Source organism: Dreissena polymorpha, chromosome 2 (assembly GCF_020536995.1).
Source record: "Dreissena polymorpha isolate Duluth1 chromosome 2, UMN_Dpol_1.0, whole genome shotgun sequence".
Classification (NCBI taxonomy): domain Eukaryota; kingdom Metazoa; phylum Mollusca; class Bivalvia; order Myida; family Dreissenidae; genus Dreissena; species Dreissena polymorpha.
The window spans coordinates 39,552,745-39,576,176 of NC_068356.1; the positions used below are offsets into that span (position 1 = coordinate 39,552,745).

The 23,432-nt window shown below is 35.3% G+C and overlaps 1 protein-coding gene across 2 annotated transcripts in view; it reads left to right on the forward strand.

The window, feature by feature from the left end:
• Nucleotides 1-19,482, forward strand: part of LOC127866659 (uncharacterized) — an 82,913-nt gene extending 63,431 nt beyond the window's left edge. For both annotated transcript variants that reach the window (XM_052407374.1, XM_052407375.1), the window contains 14 exons: nucleotides 864-980; nucleotides 1,310-1,375; nucleotides 4,884-6,413; nucleotides 7,200-7,664; nucleotides 8,274-8,323; nucleotides 8,870-9,103; nucleotides 9,326-9,544; nucleotides 9,874-9,946; nucleotides 11,313-11,411; nucleotides 13,805-13,963; nucleotides 14,204-14,356; nucleotides 14,747-14,894; nucleotides 15,554-15,821; nucleotides 15,971-19,482. In XM_052407374.1, the coding sequence (XP_052263334.1) occupies nucleotides 864-980; nucleotides 1,310-1,375; nucleotides 4,884-6,413; nucleotides 7,200-7,664; nucleotides 8,274-8,323; nucleotides 8,870-9,103; nucleotides 9,326-9,544; nucleotides 9,874-9,946; nucleotides 11,313-11,411; nucleotides 13,805-13,963; nucleotides 14,204-14,356; nucleotides 14,747-14,894; nucleotides 15,554-15,821; nucleotides 15,971-16,180 (3,791 nt within the window). In that variant the 3' untranslated portion in view covers nucleotides 16,181-19,482. The remainder of the gene's footprint in view (nucleotides 1-863; nucleotides 981-1,309; nucleotides 1,376-4,883; nucleotides 6,414-7,199; nucleotides 7,665-8,273; nucleotides 8,324-8,869; nucleotides 9,104-9,325; nucleotides 9,545-9,873; nucleotides 9,947-11,312; nucleotides 11,412-13,804; nucleotides 13,964-14,203; nucleotides 14,357-14,746; nucleotides 14,895-15,553; nucleotides 15,822-15,970) is intronic.
• The last annotated feature ends 3,950 nt before the right edge of the window (nucleotides 19,483-23,432 follow it).

Below are 23,432 nucleotides of genomic sequence, written 5' to 3' on the forward strand. Positions count from 1 at the left end.
TTAAAAAAAAAACACAATGACTGTGGTGTAAGTAAGTGCACACGGCACAAGGTGGTATATTGTCATTCTTTGATAACGAAACTGTTTAAGAATGATTTACATTCTCTGTGAGCCTAAATAAACTAATCACAATACGAGATAAGTGATCAGCATTTATTCTAGTCATGGGCCTTTCTAGGCATATGAAACAAACAAATTAATAACATGCAATTTATAATATCATTATAAACGAACGAAACTAAGGCCTGAATTTTCTTATCATTTTGATACAAACAAGTAAAGATTGTTTAACTAGTAAAAAGCCTTTGCATTATAATAACAAAACATCAACTTTTGTTAGACTAACAACTATCAAAACATAAGCTTTATACAAGTATAATATTATTCTAGTATGATAAACCATAACAATAACATGAGTAAATCCATTTATATTTTGACACACTTAAGGACACCTGAGCTCATAGTGCTTCACGTGAGATATTGTGATAACTCTATGTCCGACATTCTTCGTCGTGCGGTGGGCGTTGTGTGGTGTGTGATGTGCATCGTCATTTTTGTGGTTATGACCACTTAAGAAGCCATGTTTTTCATCCGATCTTGATATAACTATATCAGAATGTTTTTCTAGACAGTATCTAGCTCGAGCTTGAATCTGGTTCACAATCGTCCTAAATCTAGGTAACTAGAAAATTAGTGCACGGTAATACCCCGAAAATAAGCAAATAACCTCTCTATATTGTATGCATAAACAAAGCGTTAAAATACCGGTAAAATTTATATTGGTAATACAAATAATCACAACGAAGGAGCAAGAAAAGGTTTACAATATTTACACATATTTCATCTTAGTTTAATCTTTTCAGGGCTTCGAATTGAAGTACTTGGATCATACAACGATACATCAAAACAAATGCATTTTAATGTACTGCTTGTGATGAAAAACACAGCTACGGACGAATACTGGACATCATTTATTGATGGTAGGTGATACATGTCAAGCTAGAGCAATTGAGTTATTAGTGTCAACGGAACCCTTAAAATACGCAAACAGACAATTGATCTAATTAAAAGAATCGATGATATTAAATGTGGACATTTTTGTGATATAAACTGAAAATATTTAATGAGGTAATGCTGTGTAAATATATATAATAATGATATTTGATTTAGTCCATACTTCCTTTAAAATCGATTCATCACGTTTGAAAACACAAAAATATCATGTTTATTTGTTCTGTTTTTCTCTTCCATAATATCATAGATTGAACGGAATTCTATTTAGATGAAACTATTTTATTTTCCCATACAGATCGATTCAAGTGCAATAAAGACGGGTTTGAAACGAGTTGCGAGTGTTGTGTAGTCTATGAACCAGGTCGGTATTTGCATAAATGTTATAAATTATTTTAACTAAGAGATTGGAATTGAAGTGTAAACTTAAAGAAAATGAATGCTCGTCAAATCAAACACGACCGAAGGATTTTCTGACTGACTTTGGTAAACGTAGCACGTAAACTGTAGACACATCTCGTTTGCTTATTTCGGCCATGTTAAACGAGTTATTATGATTACTAATGTTACGAAGGAAAGAAATAGCTCTTTGTTTATATGTCTTTACTTTAATATTACAGAAAGCATACTGTCTGAAATTGATAGTAATATAGTAATAATATGAAATTAGTATTAATTGTGAAGGCACTGGTAAACGTATTAACTTATGAAAGTATTGTTTCAGTCAGGACCCCTTGAGATTCAGGTTAAATAAATGTTTCTGACGATAAGAACGAGTTTCACAGTTTAGTTAGTAATGATGAAGTCCTGAGTGTTTCGAACGTTGTTGGCAGTAACACGAATGTCCAGTAGAATGTATAGGATTTTAACGATGCAATCCGGAACTATTGCCGCGGTGGTTTGAACAATAAAGACACCAACGCTAAATACCATGGTGTTTTGGACGATGAGGACAGTAACTCGGAAGTCCTGGGTGGTTTTGAACAGTCCGCGAAGTCACACTAAAGTCCCGGATGACTTGAACGATCCAGTCAGTAAAACTGACCCACATAATGACTTGAACGGTCCAGTCAGCCGCACTGCCGTCATGGATGGTTTCAATGGTCGGGTCATTAAAACTGAAAACTATGATTATTTAGACTATCCTGTGTGTAACACTGAAGTTCAGGATGATTTGAATCGTCAGATCAGTAGCAATGAAGTTCAGGATAACTGTGAAATCATATATAATCGTCAGCAAGAAATTGAGTATATGAACTTTCAAGTCAGTGACACTAAAGTCAAGGATAATTTTAACTTTCTAGTAAGTACCACTGAAGTCCAGAATGATTTGAACATGACAGTAAGTAACTCGGAAGACCAGATTGGTATCATGGAATTGCAGCATGGTTTGAACTGTCAAGCCGGAAGCACCGAACTCAATTATGATTTAAACATGGCATTCAGTAATAGTGAAGTCCGGGCTAATTTGAACTGCCAAGTTAGTAACACTGATGTACTTGGTGGTCTTAACGGTCTTGTCAGTAACACCGAAGCACAGGCTGTTTTTAACGGTCCAGTCAGTGACACTAAAGCCCAGCGTGTTATAAATGGTCTAGTAAGTAACACCGAATGCCACGATGGATTAAACGGTACGGCCAGTTATACTGACATCAGTGATCGATTGAACAGCCCAGTCAGTAGCACTGAAGTCAAGGGTGGTTTCAATATTTCAGTCACAAAACCTGTTTTAAATATTTCAAACACAAATATCATAGTTCCGATTAATTTGCATGTCACTTACTCTCCAACAGAGGCCCATGTCGATGTGTGCCCTACAGTTGCGAAACTGATGGTTTATGAGTATAATGATCACAAACCTACGCGTGTGGCATTCGAACAATCGAACATATGAATGTTTTTTCCTCATTGGTTTTTATTTGTACTTGGTGTTATTCTGATTTTGATTTTGATTATTTTCGAGGTAATGTATGGCCAATTGATACCGTATATTAAAATTGTTGAAAAATGCATGTAATGAAACAAAGCCATTCGTTTGGAAAGAAACCATTGGCAAAGCATTTATCGATGAAAATCCATCAGTTCAACATATATTCTAATTATAACAAACGAAATCGAACGTCATACATATTTTTATGCCCCCCTTCGAAGAAGAGGGGGTATATTGTTTTGCACATGTCGGTCGGTCCGTCCGTCCGTCCATCAGTCCATACACCGAATGGTTTCTGGATGAGAACTCAAGATCGCTTACGCCTAGGATCATTAAACTTCAAAGGTACATTGATCATGACTCGCAGATGACCCCTATTGATTTTCAGGTCACTAGGTCATTGATCAAGGTCACAGTGACTCGAAACTGTAAAACGGTTTCCAGATGATAACTCACGAATTCTTAAGCCTAGGATCATGAAACTTCATAGGTACATTGATCATGACTGGCAGATGATCCCTATTGATTTTCAGGTCACTAGGTCAAAGGTCAAGGTCACGCTGACTCAATATAGTAAAATGGTTTCCGGATGATTACTCAAGAATTCTTACGCCTAGGATCATAAAACGTCTAAGGAACATTGATCATGACTGGCAGATGACCCCTATTGATTTTCAGTTCACTAGGTCAAAGGTCAAGGTCACAGTGACTCGAAACAGTAAAATGGTTTCCGGATGATAACACAAGAATGCTTATGCCTAGGATCATGAAACTTCATAGGTACATTGATAATGACTGGCAGATGACCCCTATTGATTTTCAGGTCACTAGGTCAAAGGTCAAGGTCACAGTGACTCGAAATAGTAAAATGGTTTCTGGATGAAAAACTTTAACCTTGGTTAAAGTTTGATAACTTTTTATGTCTGTCGGTCCGTCCACCAGATGGTGTCCAGATGATAACTCAAGAACGCTTAGGCCTAGGATCATGAAACTTTATAGGTACATTGATCATGACTCGCAGATGACCCTTATTGATTTTCAGGTCACTAGGTCATAGGTCAAGGTCACAGTGACTTGAAATAGTAAAATGGTTTCTTGATAACTCAAGAATGCTTACGCCTAGGATCATAAAACTGTAAAACGGTTTCTGGATGATAACTCAAGAATTCTTAAGCCTAGGATCATGAAAATTCATAGGTATATTGATCATGACTGGCAGATGATCCCTATTGATTTTCTGGTCACTAGGTCAAAGATCAAGGTCACAGTGACAAAAAAAACGTATTCACACAATGGCTGCCACTACAACTGACTGCCCATATGGGGGGCATGCATGTTTAACAAACAACCCTTGTCCAGATAGAACCTGCATGATGGCAAATGCGATCCATCCAAACACGCACGCAAAGTTATATGAGCAGTCGTATTCACGTAAGACTGGTTTTAAAACAATGCCGTGTGTGTATTTCGGAATTTTTTATTTGCCTTTTATCTATATCATGACATCATATCACCTATAATATTTCGAACTAAGTTTAAATTTAAATACTAATTTCTTAGTTAACATCTGAAATTATTAAATATTATATGGATAAAGTTAAAAGTAAATAAACTTATTATGCATCATAGGATTTGGAACTAAATTTACACAAAAAACATGTCATTTGCCTCATGTGGCAGCAGTGCTTCTAGATGTTCGTATGACTGTCAGGTTTATTTATGTTTTCATGCATGATGGGATTCTAAGAGTAATTGACGAACTTAATTATCATACTAAGACGACATGGCGCTCATATTTTTGTGTCCATATCCATTCAGCAGCGGCATCCTTGTCCCTGTGGACAACATTTATTGTAAATGCTTTCTGTTTGAACATGTGTCAATATACGCAACCATATCTATTTCAAATAATTCTAAAAATGTGTGTGATCCTTTTACTCAGAGTTTCAGTTTCCAAACTGGGTCAGGCCTTCCTGGGGTGAAATTACGTTTATGTTCCCACAACCGGACGGAACACTTCGGATGGAGATCATGATGTCAACAGATGATGTACATAAAGTACAGTTTTTGTTCAGTAACAGGAATATATCGACGGCTTTTCAACTTGAAATGAGAAACTATTGTTCTACAATCAAAGGGAACACGGGTTGTTTTACTGTTGAAATGTTTTCAAACAGCATTAGGCCAGAGGAGTTCATGAATCGTATTAAAACCAGATGCGAGTCTATTATCACCTTCTATGTCGTGAATTCAGAGGAAAATAAATGCGTTTTCCAAAACATTTTAAAAATGGAACCCGACAAGTTAAACGAGAGAACAATGATTCTGCATCACAATGAAATTTTGGTTTGCGTGGCAGATGGCACTGCTTTTTTGAACGAGACACTCAAAGATGTGGGTTATACAGACGTTGAAACAGTTGATATAAACTCCTTACAGGAAAACATTAAAGATTTGGGTATAGAAAAAAACTGTATCAATTTGCACCCGCATTTGAAGGGCGTCTATGTTGATTTGGTGAAACAAACGTGTACTTTTTCTTGGTATGGTAGGCGGCATGAAAAAGGGATGGATCTAATCAAACGTTTCTTAAATAGATTCGAAAGGACAGAGTTCATTTCACATGACTTTGATTGGACGAAGTTTGCTTCGAATTTGATATTTCAAAACACCGGAAATACAAACACGGAGTTTTTGAAGTACATTACGTCCAAATATTTGAAAAATAAATCAGAAGTAGAAATTCCTTCATTCTGCCTCGTTAAGAATGATGAAGGAAATATAGTTTTAGTTCAGACAGGTTCGGCAAAAGAATTATCAAATTTAATACAGAGCTCGCTGCATATTCATAAAATAAGCCGGGAATGTTTTGAATCAGATCAACTGAGGCAGCGACTCTTAAAAGACAAAAACAAGATTTGGTTCGATAAGCATCAAGGGGTAATTGTATGTTTTGATTTTTTAAGCAAAGATATCATGTCTTGTTTCGTCCCTAAACCTAACAAAATAAGCAGAAATATAACTGGCGACGAATTAAGAATGCTGCCTTCATACATACAAACGTTTAGCAAGGACTTAGCATCAAAATGTAAGACATTTGAAGTTGACTTGATTATTCACAACGAAACCGTGGTCCTAGAAGGTACTGACAGCACTCAAATTGACAAATGCCTGAACCTTATAATTGGACAGTATTCATCAAGACGAATGTTGGTTGTTGTAGAAGACAATACATTTGAGCATTGTAAAGCGGAGCTGCAACGAGTTCAAAATTCAAAAAGTTGTCGTTTCAAATGTCTGTCTATGAACAAGATAAAAACAAATTTGACAGGATTTGCAGCGGAGTATCAGGATCTGTACGGAACAACTCACTTCCGTCTGTTAGAAGATGGTTCAAAGATTAGAACCGATATTCTTTTAGAACTCTCCAATGAACACGAATTACCTCTCTCAAACAAGGACTCTGCGAAACGTAAGTAGATCTCGATCTCTTAAAGCGAGTATCACAACTCATAATGTATCGATGAATCCAAAACGAGATAAGCACTGTGCAGTTCTATAGTGATAACTACTTTCTGCAATTACCGGTAGACAGAGTTAGTTTACGTTTATTACGTTTTTAGCATTATTTTCTATAAATGAACACTAAAATAGATAAAACGACAATATAAGCGTCGTTACATACGTAAAGTGTCAAAAATAAAATCACTGCAATTAAGACTAGACGTGTTGATAATGTAACATGGTATCATACCAATAAGAGCAGAAATCCAGGGGTCTCCTTAACGACAATTGACAATATGAAATTTTGTAACTTGAAAACAAATGTCTTATATTTTACAGTATTTTGTTATTGTAATTTATACAACAAATATGTTATATTTATCTTGATGCAAGAAATAATAATTTTAATTTGAAATATTACTCCTAATAAGAACGTTATGGTATGACTTGGACATGTACTTGTACCGGGATCTTTATCATATTCATAAAACGATATCTTGTGTGTACACAAAGATGCTTCAAAATACAAAAAAAAAATATCAATTTTTTGGCGGGAGATGGGGTTATGTGCGGTTGTGGTATACATGTGTGTATGTTTCGGTTAAAGTGTGTTATATGTCGATACTTTCCCGAAATACAATAACATTTGCACAGTCTAATTTCTTTGTTCACTGGTGGGTAAAACAAGTCGAAATTACGAGTTATTATTACGTTTGCTCACACATTTTAAACTTACAATATTATTAATTTGTAGGATATCGATGTTTTGCAACGGATGAGTTGGACGTAAAATGTCTCATGGGTGATGTGCTACGTGTATTGCACAAATCCTCCATAAACGAAAGATTACAATGCATAGAAATCTGGTCTATTGTGTGCACTCAATCAAAAGGCAATATCACATATGTTATATCAAGTGATCAACTAATCAAAGCCTTTTCAGTGGTGCTTGGCTGTGCACTGCAAAAGAATTTTATAAACATCTGTCTGCGTATGTCGCTGAACGGAAATATCCACGCCTGGCTACCTGAAACACTCATTGTGAATAGTCTGGTACAGGCATTTTGTAAACAAAGCAAAGCAGATAATTCAGTACAAATGACTGTTGAAATTCCCCTCCCCAAAGATGTCATTGTTGAAACAGCATACGCCCTGGAGGAAGCACTAATGAAGATGCACGGCGCTTTCGTGAAAATCCCACGCATGCATTATTCAGAGGGTAAACATATTGTACAAAATCATACGATGAAATAATTTATAATGAAGAATCTGATTTTTATTTAACGTTTATGGACAGATACTTTGCATATTATACATGATTTATCCATAATCGCGTAACAGTTAACAACACTTGACTCAATACAATTTAAAAAAATATTGAAAATTTACAGTGGTGTTATATTATGCAATTAAACATTTTAATAAAAAAAAACACACGTATAATTATGCGAAATATGATAAATGCTTTCTCTCCTAATAATCTTCTATTTGAATTGTCTATAATTTGTTAAGATGTCACCTTATGCTGTCAAAATACACGACCTTGTGACATTGATACTTTATTGGATATAGATTGCCTAAATTAAGGTAAAAAACAACAACAATACATTAAATGCTAAACATATCTATCAATGTGAATCCTGGAATATGTTCAAATGCGTACACGGACAATAGTATTCACCGAAATCACGTGAAAATATCAAATGAATTTAAAAAAAAAAGTTTTATAAATTCAATAGGCTATGCTTGCGGTTCAGACAAATAAATAAATAAATTTCTAGTGTATTTGCTAATTTAAAAAATACTAACTATGCTTTATCGTTTACAGAAGGGGCAATTGATGTTGTGATAAAAGTTTCTTCAATTCAGAAGGAAATGGTAAAATATTTCATTTATATTTTTTTATAAGTTCGAAATCTTATTTGCGAATACTTATAATCGTTTTTTCGAGAATGGTCCAATAAGATTGTTTTCATTTAAATATAAAGATAAATAAAGTGCACAATGTTTTAAGCACCTGCAAACGGTAAAAAAATTTCTCAAATATGTTAAACATAAATGGTTTATAAATGCTTCGTTTTATACGCATTTACGTGCGAATTAAACAACATGAATGTAAGCGTGCATTACATTGTTTTGTTATTTCTTTTAAAATGCATTAATATAAAAATGTGCATTTTACTGCGCATTGAACTTTTTGTGTAGAATTTGTGCGTTCCTTTTAAGTTATTAATGCATAATTTTGTTGTTTGTCTGTATAACGATTTGATATAAAATCGCCGTTGTATTCATTATAGCTGTGTATATTGTGTCGTTTTATTGCATTAGTTTCTACCGTGTATATTATTTCTTAATTCAATTTATTGTGATTTAATACTATGACAAAGCTCGTTTTTTAATAAATGTTCTTATTCCTTGCTTAAGGCGGACGTTATTGTATGCGCACAATCACAATCGCTAGATTTCCAAGGGCAGTGTGCGAAGGAAATCGCACATGCTGCAGGGGATGCAATCGTCGCAGAATGTATGGAGCACTTTCCCAACGGCATTGAGTATTGCGATGTGGCCTACACAAGCGCACACAGACTCAAATCGAACGGAGTGAAATACATATTTCACACTGCCTTACCAGCATTCAATGAAGCGTACATGCAAAATGTAAGTATGTTTAATTCCAAAATATATGTACATTTGTGTACGGACATTGTTATTTATTTGTATCCACCTATTCCTGGGCATTCTATATTAGTTAAATCAACCGTGTTCCGTATTATGTTAACTAAGGTTGATAAGCTCAACGTTTTCTTTCCCAAGTGTTTTGTTTTATGCCCATAATTAGTTGTAATAATGCCATTTAGTAATAACAAGTTATGTTCACAGATACGTCAGGTTGTCCGAAATTGCTTGATTACGGCAGAAGAGCTGGGTTGTGAAACTATTGCATTTCCGGCCTTCGGTGTAGGTAACCGTGAATACCCTTGGCGAGAAACGGCCTTCCAAATGTTTGAATCTATATACGACTATGGGAAGCAAAACCCTTCAACAATTCTTAAAAAAATCACAGTGGTTACATTTGAGGGCGATCAAGCAACATGCAGGGTATGTCTGGCTTAGCATTATGCACTATAGTATGCACATCAAAGCCCTTTATTTGTATATGAAAAACAATGCAGTGAAAAAATTGTCTTAATTTTGCCATCTATCCAAGCCGCTTTTAAATTTAATTTAAATTATGAGTTTTGAAAGATCTAAAGATGGATTTAACATTTATTTGATCCACTTCCCTGTTTGCACTTTTACTTGAAAACACGGATTTATTGCATAATGTAGATTGCACTTCATGCGCTGTAAAATGTTTTCCTGTTACAGTCGTCTTTATTTTTTGTAAAAAAAAACTTACAAATGTATTATGGTGCTTTAAATTATAGGCGTTTGAGTACGAAAATTATAGAAGAAGAACGATATGCCCAAAAATACAACCTGATTCTACGAAACACGGAGGTAATGTTTCTAATAATTTGTTGTGTACACTGCGCAGTGTGTAACTTTATGAACACTAATTGCGAATGCGTCACCATTGTGAGCATTTATTTTACATTGCCAATGTCAAATTTTAACATTTCGGAATAATGCGACATTCTAAGTCCGTTTGTGTCAGTGACACAACATTATCGTATGTCTTCGAACATTATTTTGTATTTCCGTTTTTAACCAGGTTTTCCGAAGGAAAAAACTGGTTATTAGATTGGCGAATGCGGGCGGGCTGGCTGGCTGGCTGGCGGGCTGGCGGAATAAGCTTGTCCGGGCCATAACTATGTCGTTCATTGTCAGATTTTAAAATCATTTGGCACATTTGTTCACCATCATTGGACGGTGTGTCGCGCGAAATAATTACGTCGATATCTCCAAGGTCAAGGTCACACTTTGAGTTCAAAGGTCAAAAATGGCCATAAATGAGCTTGTCCGAGCCATAACTATGTCGTTCATCGTCAGATTTTAAAATCATTTGGCACATTTGTTCACCATCATTGGACGGTGTGTCGCGCGAAATAATTACGTCGATATCTCAAAGGTCAAGGTCACACTTTGAGTTCAAAGGTCAAAAATGGCCATAAATGAGCTTGTCCTGGCCATAACTATGTCATTCATTGTGAGATTTTAAAATCATTTGGCACATTTGTTCACCATCATGGGACGGTGTGTCCCACGAAAGAATCACGTCAATATCTCCAAAGTCAAGGTCGCCACGACTAAAAATAGATTTAAAAAAAAAAAAACTTACAAAGGGGGTTAATTTTTTTGGGTCATTTCAAAAGTTCAGTTTGAGTTTTCTCCCTTTATCAGATTTTTTTTTTCACAATGAAAACCTGGTTTTGTGACAATTTTGTCCCTTGTTTTAATATAAATTTAGAAGCATATGGCTTGTAAAAAAAGTGCGTTTCTTTTAGCTGTATTATCGCGACACTTTAGAAAATATAGTATTTTGTCCCCGCAATTGAGCGGCCATGTGCGCAATACAATTTACAAAAGGTCGATTCCAGTTTGTACATGTACTGACGTGAACTAGAATATCTGACCACAAACGACTCTCAAGTGGGTTGTTTACGCCAGGCCCGCCTGCAAGACGTTTGACGTTCAGTTCGTGCGTGCAGCCCTCAAGCATGCCACGTTGCGTATATTGGATTTTTAAAACATTGTGTCGGCCCGTTTACCAAAGCTTTTGATGACTTATTTGGCGATATGCTCTGTTTCTGGTAAACTGGTCATTCAACAAAAACAGTTTGCGTGCTCATGACCACTATGTCCGTTGTAAAGTAACTATCTATGTAAATAATAACATTTTGTTATATGTTACTATATTTTTTAGATATTATTCAAAGGACGATTGGTAATGTTTCGATAAGGGTTGTAGAAGAAAAGAATGCGATGCGGCCCGCATATGCCGTTGAAGCGTTTTTCGATTCAGGTAAACACCCGTGTTTCGATTTTCAATACTAAACAGGATGTGTATATGTATGTTGTTTCATTCAAACCAATTCATTTTTCGCTTGATTTCGTTTTTAACAAATGGGCTTTTATATGCACCTTTTATCCATTTTCTTACGAACCAGTAATTTGGGAGATCAAGAAAACGTTCGTTGAACGTGGGCTAAGCCTAGAATATCAACGTCACATTACAAGCACAATATTAAGACAATCTTTTTGCTGATAGGTATACTTGCACGTAAAAGACCAACATCTCCAGTCGGTGTCAAATCGGCGAGCAAGTTCTGCTTACATAGTGCATTTCAATCAATGGAAAAGAGTAACACAATTAATTATCGTGGGCTCTAAAGAATAACGTTACTAGCAAAATGAATTTAATCAAACGCGTCTTTATCTTGATAAATGAACGCACGAATGTCTGCACGGGGTATAATTCAGACTCTAGGTTCCCTACAGGAGGAGTATCGCGCGACAATCGAACTATCACTTTGGTTAGTATCCTCGCTTCTCAGCTAGGAATCCGAATGTGTAATTATCATCAAACGCTATAAATTGGCATATATCGTATATCGTTACAATAAATAGTAAGAAAATGACGTCGCGACAGGGCCGTTATTCATATCTAGCGGGCCAATATAAATTATATCAGCCCGCTGAGCCGGGCCGATTTTTCATATCAGAAAAAATGGAATCGCGCGGCTTTTACTGAACAAAATGACGTCCACATTCAGCCTTGGCCAACGTTGATCAATAAAATTGAGCTACAACTCAACGAGAGAATCGAACATGATTATAATGACACGTAGCTCACAATTTGGATAATACAAATATCGATTGAAACTGAAACTCATCTGTACATTAAATTGATGCCTCTATTTGTGTTTTAACAACATTCGTCAAACACTGTGCAGCGCCGTAGCCACGCTGAGGCACACCGAGGCAATTGTTTCGGCTAAAATCTGCAGAGCAATGTTGAGATTGCAAGGGAAAAAAATTATATCAAAGAATAAAATCTATATAAAAATGAGGCAATTTAATTAATTTTTGGCACTATGATATTCACAAACAAATATTATCATGTAGTACAATTGGTTCATGTTGAGGCAGATAATTATTTCAATTTAATAACTTCAATTGATGCCAAAATGGCTCAGCAAAATGATTTGGAAAATCCGTATATATTAAACAAAGCGTCGCACTGTACACTTCGATGCTATAATCATGGTGGACATCGGAACGTACCGAGCTAAATCGGGTGTCTTCCGGCCAGGTCTGGGTCTATTTTGAACCAAGACACACTTCGAGTGGTTGGCGTTTTCGGCTTAATTGGTATTCTCCTCTTTATGGCCGGCGTCGAGTTAAATCCGGGACCGTTTCATGTTGTAAGAATCTTTTTTTAAGTTTGGAATTTTCAAATTATGATATGACTTCATATTAATTATATGACTATTTTTCTGTAGTTAAGGTTGTTACATCATTGTAACTTCAAACACCGTTTTTGGTAACATAATCTAAAATTGACAATTAACATGTAGCAGATTTTTGTGTTAACTTTATTGCTATCAAACGGTCATAATTATGTAGTGTCCACAATTACGATAATTTAGGTATAAAATGTGGTCAAAATGGCCTTTAAAACGCACCAGAGACGTTCTAGGAATAAGAATTTCCAGGGGGGGGGGGTGACCTTAGATACTGCCTCGGCTGGGTCTGGCTACGCCACTGCTGTGAAATAGCAAAATTTATAGAGAAAGACACACATACCTCGATGACAACTTAAATCTGGTTCTTATCATAATATAATAACAAAGATTTGTAATTCCATTCGAATGCTTAACACTGCCACACGATTTACGAAATCGAATGTCGAAGCGATTATAATAATTATATTTCTATCAAAGCTCCCAAATATGCATGTCAAACACAAAATCCGAAAAACGTTCTGGAATCGTTCGATGCTTAAAAAATATTTAACTGTTAAATAAAAACTCTCCACGTCCGAATTGTTGTTGTAAAATCCAGAGCGTCTAGGTAGTTTTGTCATTGAAATTACGTCACATGAGGTACGTCATCAATTGCGTAATCAATTGAATGAAAATAAAAGTACGGAAGGCTGTTTCTGTTTAAATTTTAGTGAAGGACCAAAATAGTATGATATATGATATAAACGATAACACACGGCAGAGCTAGCCCGGACGTCTACAATCGGCCCCAACTGCATAATGGCCCTCGGGCCGTCATGTCGGCAGCGGGCCGATTATAGACGTCAGGCCCAGCTCTGCCGTGTGTTATTGTCTAAGTATATACTGCCAAATAAAGAGCCAATAAACGTAACAATTTATAGTTATATTCAACAATATTTTGTCTTTTTAGACGGAGATGGATTCAAGTTAAAACGTGCAATATGGGAATCGAAAACGCAAAATGACCAAATAATTGTTGGATTAAAAAAGAGCCTCTTTTATAATTTTTTTGACAATATTCGTGACACGATAACAGACGAGCGCGTAACCCATCTCATCTGGAACTTAGGTACTTGGACTTTTTTGCTGTAACGTTATGTATATTTTTCTTTATCGTGTTTGCAATTTTATACATAAAACACAAGTAATTGCTCTTTTATTTTTTCGTAAAAAAATAACAAATCTATGAAATTTGAATGCTGTTTATGTTGAAATGTCGTTCGTGTTATAAGTATGTAACGACGACACGCGTGCTTATATTTTATAGTAGATAATTTAAAAAAATATGTATTATTTCTTTTTAACTTAGATAAAACCTCTCAAATGTGTTATGGAGATCAAGTCACCACGATCGTTAAGATGATGGAAGCCATTTGTAACAAGCACGACATGAACTACTTGATGGTTGTCGACATCATTGTGCCCGATGAGTCGGGGTTTGCGTCATTCAAAAGTCAAGCAGGTTTGAGAATGTACATTATGGGAAGCATTCAGCGTAAATACAGACATAATGCTCAAAAAGAGCAGTACACATTAATAATAACATAAAGCAGTTGTGAAATGCTGTCACAATAAGCCATAATCATGTATATACTTTAACGGTCTCATATATTTGTGCGTTAAGTGTCATCCCAGATTAGCCTATGCAGTTCGCATATGATAATCAGGGACGACTCTTTCCGCCTTTACTTGATGTTCGGTAAAGAGGGACTAACTTGCGAAAAAATACCATAAAAGCGGGAAGTGCCGTCCCTGATAAGCCTGTGCGGACTGCACAGGCTAATCTGGGATGACACTTTACGCACATGCATTAAGCCCAGTTTTCTCAGAACGCGGCTCATTTATATTTAAGATGCATCCAAGTGGACACTTATATCTGTAAAAGACAAACGTGAATGCGTCGTGGAGGTGATAGCCGAAAGCAAAGACGCTCTAGTGCGTGCTCGCAATATTGTGGAAGAAGTGTTACAACATAAGCGACCAACGGTTTGCAATAACGGGTTGGTATTTAGACTAGGATTTAGACTATGTTCATTCATTCTTATACATTTACAAGTTTGTCTGGTATTACAGTTAATAATGCAAAATGTACAAGGTCAACATTTGAAATTTAAATGTGTGTTTAAATAAATTTACGAATTGTCTCATTTTCATTGTTTTTAATTATATAAAATGTATGTAATTATCCATATACATTGAAGTATGTTATCCGGCATTTAACACCCTGATTTACTGCTTCTAATGAGTGAGATACAGTTCTGTCCTGCTATTGATCTGAATTTTGTACATTATGAAGTTCTGAAGTCTTGTTAACAAACAGTCATTAAGCTGATACTTGCTTTTGTTTCCTTTAGTTGTGCCTCAGAAAGTTGTTATGTTTCTTTAGTGAATAATTTACCATTGAATTATAAAATTGCAATGAAATCGTATTCATTTTCTATGTAGTGATTTTTACTTTGAATTCATTTATGTTTAATACTGTAAATCAATTGCACGCAAAGCAGCATCTAACAAGTTATATTAAACCTACCTTGTAATGTGTTAAACAGTTTAGACTTCAATAGCCTACGTACGGCTATTGTCTTGCATAAATACTGATAAACATATTTGTGTACGAGAAGTAAATTATTATCAAACTACATGCAGTTGAATGTTGCAGAACTTCAACCGAACGGTCCTTGCCCAATGTTGATCCGGCAAATGAAACAACTATGTCACCAAAGCATCAAGTTACGTTACATACTAACACAAATGTGCCGCCCGCAAGCGTTTGTCCTCCGGCCATGAACTCCGAGAAAGAAACTGAAACTGAAGAAGCAATTAATATTAAAGGAAAAATATCTTATTTAAACACGGATCCTTTAGTAGCTGGCAAGTCTGCAGGCGGACATTCCGTGTCTGAGTCCGAGAAATCGGATGAAATTGAGGTAAGGGAATAATGATGATGATTTTAACCTTTGAGCGCAGGTATATTACGGCAGAATGTGTCACTGAACAAATATGTTGATCTATTATAGTAATATATATATGCATCACGTGTTTAAGTTTAGCATAAGATCTACTTTTTCTATCGTAGAGTTATGAGCTATCAGCAGTGATCAATCCTGGGATGACTGCATATTTACAAGATCATCTTTCAAAATGGATTACAGCGATGGAGAGTATATACAAAGTGAAAATTTACTATAAAGAACCAACGCATATCGTCTATGGAAACATGGACAATGTTATTGCATTTGAACAATACTTGGAAAACAATTTTCCACATATAGAGACGACTTTGTGAAAACATTTGCAACAAAGCTGGATATTCCATTATAATTAAGTTATGAATTATTACGTTGTTGGTCTATCTGGAATAATTATGTTGTTGGTCTATCTGTTTAATTTAAACTCGTGTGTATTGATAAGCTGCTGAAGCATTTAGAACTATAAATGAGATCAAATTGTGCGAACTTCACACAATTGTAGCAATGGAGTGCATGTATGTGTGAATGTATATTTGTATGTGGAACGGATCAGTTTAGGGTTTCGAAGTGACTTTTGGAATAATTCAACTGGCTTAAATATTTGTGCATCCGAACATTATGTCAACGGTAATATGGGATGTGCGACCAGAACGAGCATTTAAAAAATAATGTACGTGTTGAAAAAAAGTTAACTAACATATTTTTTATTTGTATAAGACGTGTTTTTCTATACGTTGTATTTCATTAACACGCGTACATCATTATTATTTGTCCTAATGTGTGATATTTTTGCTATATCCAAACAGGACGTCAATCTTTTATAAACTATTTAAAAAAAATGTATTGTTGGATACATATACTAGCGTACATGGTCGTATTTGTTTAAACGTTTTCATATACAATGTCATAATTAGTGTTTAGTTGCTGTAATGCTAATGTTTTGATGAAAACAAACAAATGAGCATTTACAAATGCTTTCCGTTTAGTTTGTTTTTTAGCTCACCTGAGCACAACCTGCCCATGGTGAGCTTTTGTGATCGCTTTTTGTCCGTCGTCCGTCGTCAGTCGTCCGTCAACATTTTGCCTTGTGAACACTCCAGAGGCCACATTTATGGTCCGATGTTCATAAAAATTGGTCAGAACATTTGTCCCATCGATACCCCGACTGAGTTCGAAACTGCATCATGCTGGGTCAAGAACTAGGTCACTAGGTAAAAAAAAAAGAAAAACATTGTGAACACTGTAGAAGTCACATTTGATGCCCAATCTTCATGAAACTTTGTCAAAATGTTTGTCTAAATGATATTTTGGTCGAGTTAAAAAATGGTTCCGGTCTTTTGAAAAACATGGCCGTCAGGGGGCGGGGCAGTGTTCATTATATGGCTATAGAGAACCCTAGTGAACACTCTAGAAGTCACAATTTTCGCCCAATCATCACGAAACTTAGTCAAAACATTGGTTTCATTGATATCTCGGACGAGTTCGAAAATGGTCCAGATCGGTGAGAAAAAATGGCCGCCAGGGGGCAGGGCAGTTCCCTCTATAAGTATATACTGAAAACATGTGAAGTTGGATGAGTTCAAAAATGGTAATCTTTGCTTGAAAAACATGGCATCCAAAGAGCGGGGCATTTTCCTTATATGGCTATAGTAAAATCTTGTTAACACTCTAGAGGCCACATTTATTTCCAATCTTCATGAAACTTGGTCAGAAGATTCATCCCAATAATATCTTGGAAGAGTTCGAAAATGATGCCGGTTGGTTGAAAATCATGGCCGCCAGGGGGCGGGGCATTTTTCCTAATATGGCTATTGTAAAACCTTGTTAACACTCTAGAGGCCACATTTATTTTCCGATCTTCATGACACTTGGTCAGATGATTTGTCCCAATGATATCTTGGATGAGATTGAAAATGGTAACCTTTGCTTAAAAAACATGGCTGCCAAGGGACGGGGCATTGTTCCTTATATGTCTATATATGGCTATAGTAAAATCTTGTTAACGATCTAGAGGCCACATTTATTGTCCAATCTTCATGAAACTTGGTGAGAAGATTCATCCCAATAATATCTTGGACGAATTAAAAAATGATGGCGGTTGGTTGAAAAACATGGCCGCCAGGGGGCAGGGCATTTTTCCTTATATGGCTATAGTAAAACCGGTTTACTAACAACTCGCCCCCTTAACGACTCGCCCCATAACGACTCGCCCAACTTTTTATAACGACTCGCCCCACTTTTATAACGACTCGCCCCACATGTATAACGACTCGCCCCACATAGATAACGACTCGCCCCATCATTACTTATATGGTAGGATTTTTATTTAATTTCGATTTTATTGTGTTTTAAGTCACCTGTGTTGTGTATTCAGATCAACAGGTAATAAATAGGTATATTTAAGATTATAATGGTAATTTTAAAATTATAAATAAAAAATTATCTTACAGATGAATTGTGTCCGTAAAATTTCTGCAAAAAATATATTTCGGCAAAGACCTTTTTTCATTGTTCTTACCTTTCAATACCCGTATATATGAAAATATCTTTACCACGAAGCAAGGTATTCACGCTTTCGCGATTATGACACGTGTATTGTTGATTGTCATCACCCGCCCGCGGTACTGTACCTGTCAATTATGTTGTTAATTCATCGGTCTCCTTTATAACGATAATCCCTAAATTCTTGAGTAATTTGGGAATCTTTAATTGTCGATATGATCTTAGCCTTTGCTTCTTTTTATAAATATAAAGGAAAGTATAACATTAGACAAATGTGCTGATATCAAATAGTCTTGCTTTATGATAATATTGTCACTGAACAAAGATGTAAAAAAAACATCATAAAATAAAAATTATTACTTTTCAGAATATGCCTGCAATAGACGTATATAAGGTCCGGTATGAGGCAAAAAACCGCTGAACGATGGTTATCAAACAATGCCGAATCTTAAATTCATATTATGAATTGATTTCATTTATATTACCATATATAATATAACATTTTATTTTGATATTGCGAGTCGTTATATATGTGGGGCGAGTCGTTATACATGTGGGGCGAGTCGTTACAAAAAGTGGGGCGAGTCGTTATGGGGCGAGTCGTTAAGGGGGCGAGTCGTTACATTACCAGTAAAACCTTGTTAATTAACCCTTCCTGTGCGGCGACCGGATTTATCCGGTCAGGCAATTCTAAACCCGGCTCATGCGGCAACCAGATAAATCCGTCAAATCATACAATTTCCCATATCCCGGTGTGACCCAAATTCGACGATATAACGGATACATAAAGCAATATTTAGCGAATAATAAAAAAACTTATATAGCTTAAAATAATAATTTTTAACTCGGCTGTAATTCTTTGAAATGATTCCAAGAGAATAATCATCAATTTAAATTTAAACCGATAAAAATAGAACATCGTCGAATTTAGGTGTCGTCGAATTTGGGTTACGGTAGAATACTCCATTTAATAATCCTCCTCCTAGATAATCCAATGTTGTTGCAACTTTCTTAAACATAATCCATTTCCTAAGTCTTTTCTCCAATATCTTTTAATATCCTTGTACTTGTTATTTGTATATTTCTTGCAACAAAATAAATCGTTTGTTGTGGTTTACAGGTGGCACACTACAGTTTTTTTAGTCTCGGCCAATCTCGTACACAAGCAGGAGCGAACCAATGTCTGGAAACTGGTCACCTCGCAAATCTGAAAATAAACCAAGCACATTTCCAGAATGGTTGAGGCTGTGCCTTCTGAAAAATCAGTAACATTCAAATCAAATGAGTTGGGGCAAAATGTTTTAGTATTGATGATTTCAAATCAAAACATGAGAATTCTGTGTGTTTCCGAGCCTTTTTAAGCCAGTTTCAACAACAAACTGCCACTTTCCTGCAGAAGCAAGGTGCCTGGAAACCATGTTTTTACATTGGTAACTTACCAAGTACTAAACAGCAATGGAGAAAATTGGGGGTCAAAGGATTAGATTTTTTGTAAAAGTTCAATGTCTGTACGCCCTTTCAAATTTCCAACAGAAATACTGACCGGAGCCAGCATTACACCTGTTTTCGAATTGCATTAATTCTACTTCCTGTATGCAGCTATAGTTAAAATACCAATGTTTTGGTAACTTACAAACATTCAAGAAAAATCACCACAACTCAAACCTGACATTCATTATTATTTAGACACTCAAAATGGTGCTTACTGGAGCAATGTTCTCTTTATTTAGAAATTTTACCGGGGCCAATTCGCATTGGTGGCTAAAAAGTGTGGTGTGCAGCCACATGTAACAATTTTTCCGCCATTTCGAACAAAAACAACAACTGGAAGTGGATTGCTTACTCTTTAAATTAATTAATAAATTAGAATGTCATGCTATATGTATTATATAATTTAAAATATAAATAGTTTTTCTATTTAATTTTGGTGATAGTTGATCACCTTGTCTTTAAAAATAAATAGCTTTTGTTAAAATAAAACGAGATTACTTCCTGTCAAAATGGCGGCCGCAATAGATGGAGTTACAATTGTCAGCACATTTGTGCTTGGAAAATACTTTTGTAGCAATGACATCTAAAATTAACGAGGTAAAAGCATACTATTTCTTGTGCTTTTAATGGATTTATTTTATTTACTATGTAATCAGATGGATTATGACGAAATCTTCTTCTGCAAAAGGTAGGTGAAAAAGTAGGTCATTATGTAAATTTGTGCATTCTACTTTCGTTTTGAATTGAACTTTGAAAATTTGTTTTAATGTTATTTTAAAATATAAATGATTGTAGAAACGTTAATTTTATATGAATAGTTTATTATACTTAAATTTTAATGAATATAATTGTTGCTCAGTTGATAAATCCGGAAGTGATCTAAGTGAAAAATTTGTCGTCTGTTGACATCGTTGTTGTTGTCAGTCCAAGCCGTATACTGTCATATTCATTGAAATTTGCTAAAAGTAGGTATTAAAATATCATAATAAAATGAAGACATTGATTTTCTATAAACCCAAAACATTTTTGAACTTAAAATTTTTAACAATGGCAGATTATTTAGACTTTTTTCAAGAGCATTTTGCAGACCAAGACTCTGAGTTTTCAGATTCCGATTTTGAAGGGTTTGAGGAAGAGGACATTGTGGAAAGGGTGAGTTGAAATGTGTTAAACAGTACTCATATGAGTCAAAAACAATGATTTGTACATATTGACTTTATTTTTTATTTGAGTTATCTATATATTTTTATGCACCCTTTCGAAGAAAAGTGGGCATATAGTGATCGGACTGTCCGTCTGCCTGTCCGTCTTTCCATCACACTTTGCATTTAGGTTTTGAAAAATGCTCATAACTTCTATGTCCCTTGAGATATAACCTTCATATTTGGTATGCATGTGTATATAGACAAGGCGTTTCCATATGCACTGATTTTTTTTACCCCTGTGACCTTGACCTTGAACTTAGTTTCAGCGTTAAGGTTTCGAAATCTGCGTTTAGGTTTTGAAAAATGCTCGTAACTTCTGTGCTCTTGAGATATAAACTTCATATTTGGTATGCATGTGTATATGGACAAGGCCTTTCCATACGCACGCAAATTTTGACCCCTGCGACCTTGACCTTGAACTTAGTGTCCGTGTTTAGGTTTCGAAATTTGCGTTTAGGTTTTGAAAAATGCTCATAACTTCTATGCTCTTGAGATATAACCTTCATATTTGGTATGCATGTGTATATGGACAAGGCCTTTCCATACGCACACAAATTTTGACCCCTGTGACCTTGACCTTGAACTAAGTGTCCGTGTTTAGGTTTCGAAAACTTTGTTAGGCTTCGAAAAAAGCTCATAACTTCTATCAAGCGTTTATAGGGGGCATAAGTCATCCTATGGTGACAGCTCTTGTTGTTTGTATCATGTATAACATTGTAAACATGAAAATATTAAATGCATGCTAGTTTTTTTTCTTATTTCACATTACAACTTTAAGCATGTGTGTCTTAACTCTGTGGAAAAACAAAATGTTATTTATGGTATTTTTTTTATGCATATGTAGTTATGTTTTTTATGCATATTTAGTTTTTTTTTAATGCATATTTATGTATGTTTTCTATGCATATTTATGTATGTTTTCTATGCATATTTAGGTATGTTTTTTATGCATTTTTAGGAAGAGCAGGAGGAAGAAGATCCGTTTGAGAACTGGATAGATGGCGACGGCCAAAAGGAAATTCTCAACTTTTCAGGACGAAAAGGCTTGTTGGTGGAAATGGACGTCGAATCAACGCCCATGGATTATATTAAGTATATATTGACCGAATTTTAAATGCATCACGCCATATTTATATATTTAGTTTATTTTTTAGTTTGATCCTATTTACCGGCGAAACCGGAGGTGACTTATGTGTTGCACTCTGTGTGTCTTCTGTGAGTCTGTCTGTCACACTTATCTGGATCCTGTGATAACTTAAAAAGTTCTTCATACTTTTTCATGAAACTTGATGTCTTTGTTGGAGATCTAAAGAACACTTCCTCAGTGGGGATCGAACCTCTTGGGTCGCTTTTAAAGTATTTGTTTGGATATAATTATTAGAATGTCAATATGTAACAAAACTGATAAAGTGCCTTACAATACTAAATGAATTCGCAGCAATTCCCATCAAACAACGTTAAAAAAACTTGAGCATATTTTTGTACTTTTGCAGCAAGTTGATTGGCGATGTTGAATGCAACGAGATAGCTGTTGAGACGAACCGCTACGCGGATCAGCTAATAGCTGCGAAACAGCCATTGCCACCTTATTCAAGGTAAGCAAACCAAATGTTGAAGTCTGATGACATTATTAAGAATGTGAATTGAAAATATGATTTTAATCAAAAAGGACTATTTGAAATATTTGATAAACATCCCTTTCTCAAAATTTGTTAAAAACAATATTTTTTTTAATAATATTTGTATTGAATGCTAACAATTCTGAACCAACACACGATTTACGATTTAGCGTAATCCTGTCGCAGCGAGTTATTTTATTCCTATGGAATATAAAATTATGCATGACAAACACACTATCGGAAATACTTTTGGATTCATTTGATGCTTTAAAAAATGATGACAAGTCGAATGCGTTATTTTATTTAACAGTAAAATAACACATGCGACTTGTCGTAATTAAAATCAAGAGTTTAAATGAAGTTAAGTTACACGAGATATGTATTTCATACTATTCGAGAGAAAAGGAGTCAAATAGTACAATAAATAATGCACGTGTTGGATTATGTTCTAAATAAAAATTGAAATATTTATTAAGGTTTAAAAAATGGAAACCTACCACAGGTCCCGAGATCATGAGGTTCATAGCCATAATAATGGCCATGGGAATCGTCAACCAGTCCAACATCACCGATTACTGGTCAAGGGATCCAGTGTGTGAAACCCCATTCTTCCCATCCATCATGAATAGGGACAGATTTTTAAATTTAATCAGCTGCTTACATTTGGCCAATAATGAATTGTATGTGTCTCGGGGGCAGCCTGGATATAATCCATTGTTTAAATTGGGTACTGTGTATTCAACTGTCCTTGC